This window comes from Penaeus monodon, chromosome 19 (assembly GCF_015228065.2).
Source record: "Penaeus monodon isolate SGIC_2016 chromosome 19, NSTDA_Pmon_1, whole genome shotgun sequence".
In the NCBI taxonomy this organism is placed as follows: Eukaryota; Metazoa; Arthropoda; class Malacostraca; order Decapoda; family Penaeidae; genus Penaeus; species Penaeus monodon.
Window position 1 is genome coordinate 19,201,372 of NC_051404.1, and position 4,141 is coordinate 19,205,512.

The window sequence follows — 4,141 nt, forward strand, 5'->3', positions numbered from 1 at the left end:
TGATGATCTTAAACAATTTTTCATATTATTGGAAGGAAAGGAAACTCTTAAGCTAGAAGAGGATGGTCTACATATTATTCAAAAAAGCATACATACACTCAAGTGATTTCCTGTTGCAGACTGTTTTAGAGAAATAGAAAAAGAGTTTAAGAAGATCAATTCTGTTAGTGATAAAGTTTAGCAGGGAGGAAAATACCTAAAAGCACATAGGACTCGATAATTCTACGAAAAATCAACAACATAAATTAAAATTTACAGGATGAAAACATGTTTTCCCATATTTTTGCTGCTACAAAACTTGTTACAGTTCCTAGGGAACCTACCAAAAAATGAAAATTTACAGAATGGAAATGCATTTATTCCCATATGATAACTTTAACTGCTACAAATTATGTTACAGTTCCCAGGGAACAACCACTATACTACGAAAAATACCCAGGATGATGTGCACAAATATGAAATACAGCATGTATGGCCTCATCTTCCATTAGCTTTCAACTCACCTCCTTGATTGTTAAGGTATGGGACATCATCTGAATGTCAGCCTGGGTTTCTGATGTTGGCAGGCCTTCCAGGGACACCGAACGTGTTAATGCTGGCACTTCTGGAACTCCAGATCCACTACCTGTGCCACCCATGCTGCGCTGGCTCTTCAGGAACATCTCAGTCTGGACAATAACTTTGGTGATTTCAGACTTGCTAAATCCACGAATGCCAAATGCTGTTTTTAGTAATTTCTGTGTGGGTACCTGAGGATAAAAAATCAATGTATGAGTTTAAGTCAAGTGAAAACACAATACTCTCCTAATAATAACTTTGGAAGGGAAAATATATATATTACTTGACTAACACAAAATATGATTTAATTTTGTCAAAACATTTCAAATCTTGCAAAACTTACCTGGATATTTTGACAAAATCGGCAAATAGCTTCTTTAAGCCCACGTGAAGGAAGAGATGCAGCCATGGAAGAATCATTCATAACTGCCTTGACAAACAGGTGGAAAATAGCAAGAGCAGTTCGAAGCAAAACTTTGGCCCCTTCAAATAGGAAGCAGTCAAGAACTCTTACCTGTTGTAATGGAAACACAATCAAATTAAGGAACTATATTTTGTATATTTCACTTTATAAAATATATAATTCATAAAGGAATAAAATACCAAGTGAACTCAGTAAAACAATAATACACACCAAGTGAGTTAGAGGAAGTGAGGCAAGGATCCACCAAAGCCAATTCTGGAATCCTTCTTCAATCTGTTCTTGTGTGACACCAAATTTAGAAAGAGTTGAGAAGGAACCTCGCTGTAAAAGAGGAGATAAATGTATCCATATTAATAATCCGCCAAAAATTACTTTCAACAATTTGAAAACATGTACATCTTATAATCGTACAACCATGAAAGTAATTCTATATGTACTTACAATGTGTTTTCTGGCTAGGATCATGGCTGCTCTCCAAGTGGCTTCATGGGACACTTTGGTCTGTGTGATGAATTTGTTCTGGGAACCAGAAACCAACACAGACATGCAGTTGTACACATCGGTTTCTGCAAACAAGAATTGTTTTGTCAAGACTACAAATTCTATGAATACTTATTTCACCAGAAAACAAAATTTCACACCTAACAAAATTAAAACAATTACTGTCAAAAATAAAGACAAAAAACTTACCATCCATGTAATGAAGGAGTACAGATGTCAGAGAATAAAGTGATGGAGCATATGTGATGGCTGGGTGGGAGAAAGCAATGACAGAGATGACACGTTCGCAGGCAGAGACTCCTCTTGGGGACAGGCAGTGAGAGACTGTATGGTGGGTGTCAATGAAGGCTGGCAGTTGAGCATGGCACTCACTGAGTTCTGTTGGTAATAAATAAATATCTAGAATATGAGGAATATTCTGCATTGCTAAAATTCAAAGGAAATTTCATACCTTGCAATTTACTAAATATCCTAATGCCAAAAAAACATATTAATGAAAAATATCCTACCAGTGGTTCCATAAATCTGCTTGACAGTGTCCCAGTAGTAATAATCACTGAAGTCTTTTTCTGTTGAATGATGCCGGCACATTTCTTTCCATAATTCCTCACGGACTGGGCTGGCAAGACTCCAATCTGCTTCACGTACCATAATTTTGGCCTGGAAATTTCACATGTATTAGTAAATATATTATCAAAAGATGTTACTGACCACGGGTATCTCTCTTAAATCATGTGTAACATATGTGAACATAAAATGAACTAATACCAACAAAATTAACAAATCTATTCCAATCACAAACTTTATCCAGCCACTCCTCTCACTTCATCCACAACTTAGGATAGTGCAAACATCCATCCGCATATTTACCTCCTTCATTTTGCCTGCATTAATAAGCTCCTTGATATCATCCCATTTGGGTTGAGATCCATCTTCGGCTGAGTGGACAAGGGCATATGCGGGGATTCTGGACATGTCGACATGGTCAGAGAAGGGTGGGGGATTGGTGGGGGTCTTGTCATCTGCAAGGGATTCATCATGCTGGCCTCCCCCGACAGTCATCTTGATGAGCTCTCCGAGGAGTTTCACCTTTAGGAGGAACGAAGCAATTGATGTAAGCTTATTTGTTAAATAATAAGTATTTTAAAGAAGCATTTTTGAATTAAAGTTTATGCTGGTTAAGACATTATGAAATTTCATATATAACACCATAGTCATCTTTGCATACTGCACTTCAGCAGCAACCCATACCTGTTTCTTTACTTCTGCAATACGTTTGTTTTTTGTGGAGCCGTCAACGGGCCACTGAATGAAGGATTTGGGGTAAGCAGAAACTGGAACATGTATTGATTTTTCATGCACAATCTGGAAAGATTTGATTACATTCATTAAATTACAGACATGGTTCCTTCTGATCTATATTTCCCAAAGAAAGATAATTCCCATTCCTTTTGGAGATGAATGGGTTCAAGTTAATTTTGTAAGCTATATAAAAAAAGTATAAACAAGAAATAAACCTTTCTGACACATTACCTTCAGGTTGTTGAGATCAAGTCGATTACTGTCGTTGTTGTTGCTGGTGTTATAGAGAATTTCCTGCTCTTCTGGGTATCTGTGCTGAACACTGTCAGTGTACCCAGGGGTGTCACAGGAATCTGCAGTGTACTGCCTGAGTGGTGATTGGGACTTGCTCTTCTGTTGACAACGGCTGTGGTGTTGATTGCCGCTCTGGTTCTGCTGCCGTTTGGTTAACCGTGATCTATGAGGGTGGTTCTTGCCCTCATCATGCCGGCAGGCGACACCACGCGTGGCTGCAAAAGCGGCGGGGTAAACATCAGCAATAAGGTCGTAGGTCAGCATCTTGGAAGGATTTGGGAACGTAGGATGGAGGATGTCAGTCAGGGAGGATTAGGATGGGAGGACTTAGGATACACCTGTTGCTTTCTTTATCTTAAGTATTTTGAAACAATGAATATTTGATTTATTCTAGGCACATGGTTTAATATTTTAAGTCAAAAAAGACCCCAACATTAAACCTAAATTGCTCAAAAATGCAACCTTATGAAAGTAAATTAGCTACTCAATAAAGCAAACAAATAATCAGTTAAATATAGAAATATAGATAAATTTGAAGTGATGACAGAAAGAATCAGGATTTAAGAGGGACAGAAGGATAGGTGAGTATCAGCTGCCAGAGAAAGGGCCACATTCTTATTTTCTGAATTTTCACATCAAAACTAGGTATATATTGTCTTTCTGTTTAGTCTTTCAATCTGCTTTCTGTTTTTTTCACATAATTGGATTCAGTCTATCCTGAAATAAATAGAGACAAAATAAACATATGTCTTATACTTCACAAAGAAATACCCTCTTATTTTCACATTTACAATCACCCACACAACCCCACCTTTCCACTCCTGACTTTATTCATTCAGCACTTTACCCCAACCACTGAATTCTTCCCTAGGCAAACACAGGAAAAGCTCTCATTATTGTTGATTTATGGAAATCGTATTCCATCCGGAGAGAGGACGAAGGCCACAGTATCCTAATCGCACATTCAGCATGACACTTGATCCCCAGAACATGTGATTCGAGGAACAGCAATAGCATGAAAGGAACTCGGCCATGGTTATTGTCTCTTCAAATGGATGTGGA

General features: G+C 37.9%; 1 protein-coding gene across 2 annotated transcripts in view; it reads right to left on the reverse strand.

Moving 5' to 3' along the window:
- Window positions 1-4,141, reverse strand: part of LOC119585115 (GTPase-activating protein skywalker-like) — a 10,429-nt gene that overhangs the window by 3,868 nt on the left and 2,420 nt on the right. The window contains exons 2-10 of one of the 2 annotated variants that reach the window (XM_037933745.1): window positions 3,017-3,294; window positions 2,735-2,848; window positions 2,354-2,572; window positions 1,993-2,143; window positions 1,673-1,861; window positions 1,424-1,548; window positions 1,193-1,303; window positions 902-1,072; window positions 504-749 (exon numbers count right to left, since the gene is read on the reverse strand). In XM_037933745.1, the coding sequence (XP_037789673.1) occupies window positions 504-749; window positions 902-1,072; window positions 1,193-1,303; window positions 1,424-1,548; window positions 1,673-1,861; window positions 1,993-2,143; window positions 2,354-2,572; window positions 2,735-2,848; window positions 3,017-3,294 (1,604 nt within the window). Of the gene's footprint in view, window positions 1-503; window positions 750-901; window positions 1,073-1,192; window positions 1,304-1,423; window positions 1,549-1,672; window positions 1,862-1,992; window positions 2,144-2,353; window positions 2,573-2,734; window positions 2,849-3,016; window positions 3,797-4,141 lie in introns of both variants that reach the window. The other variant, XM_037933744.1, reaches the window with a different exon arrangement.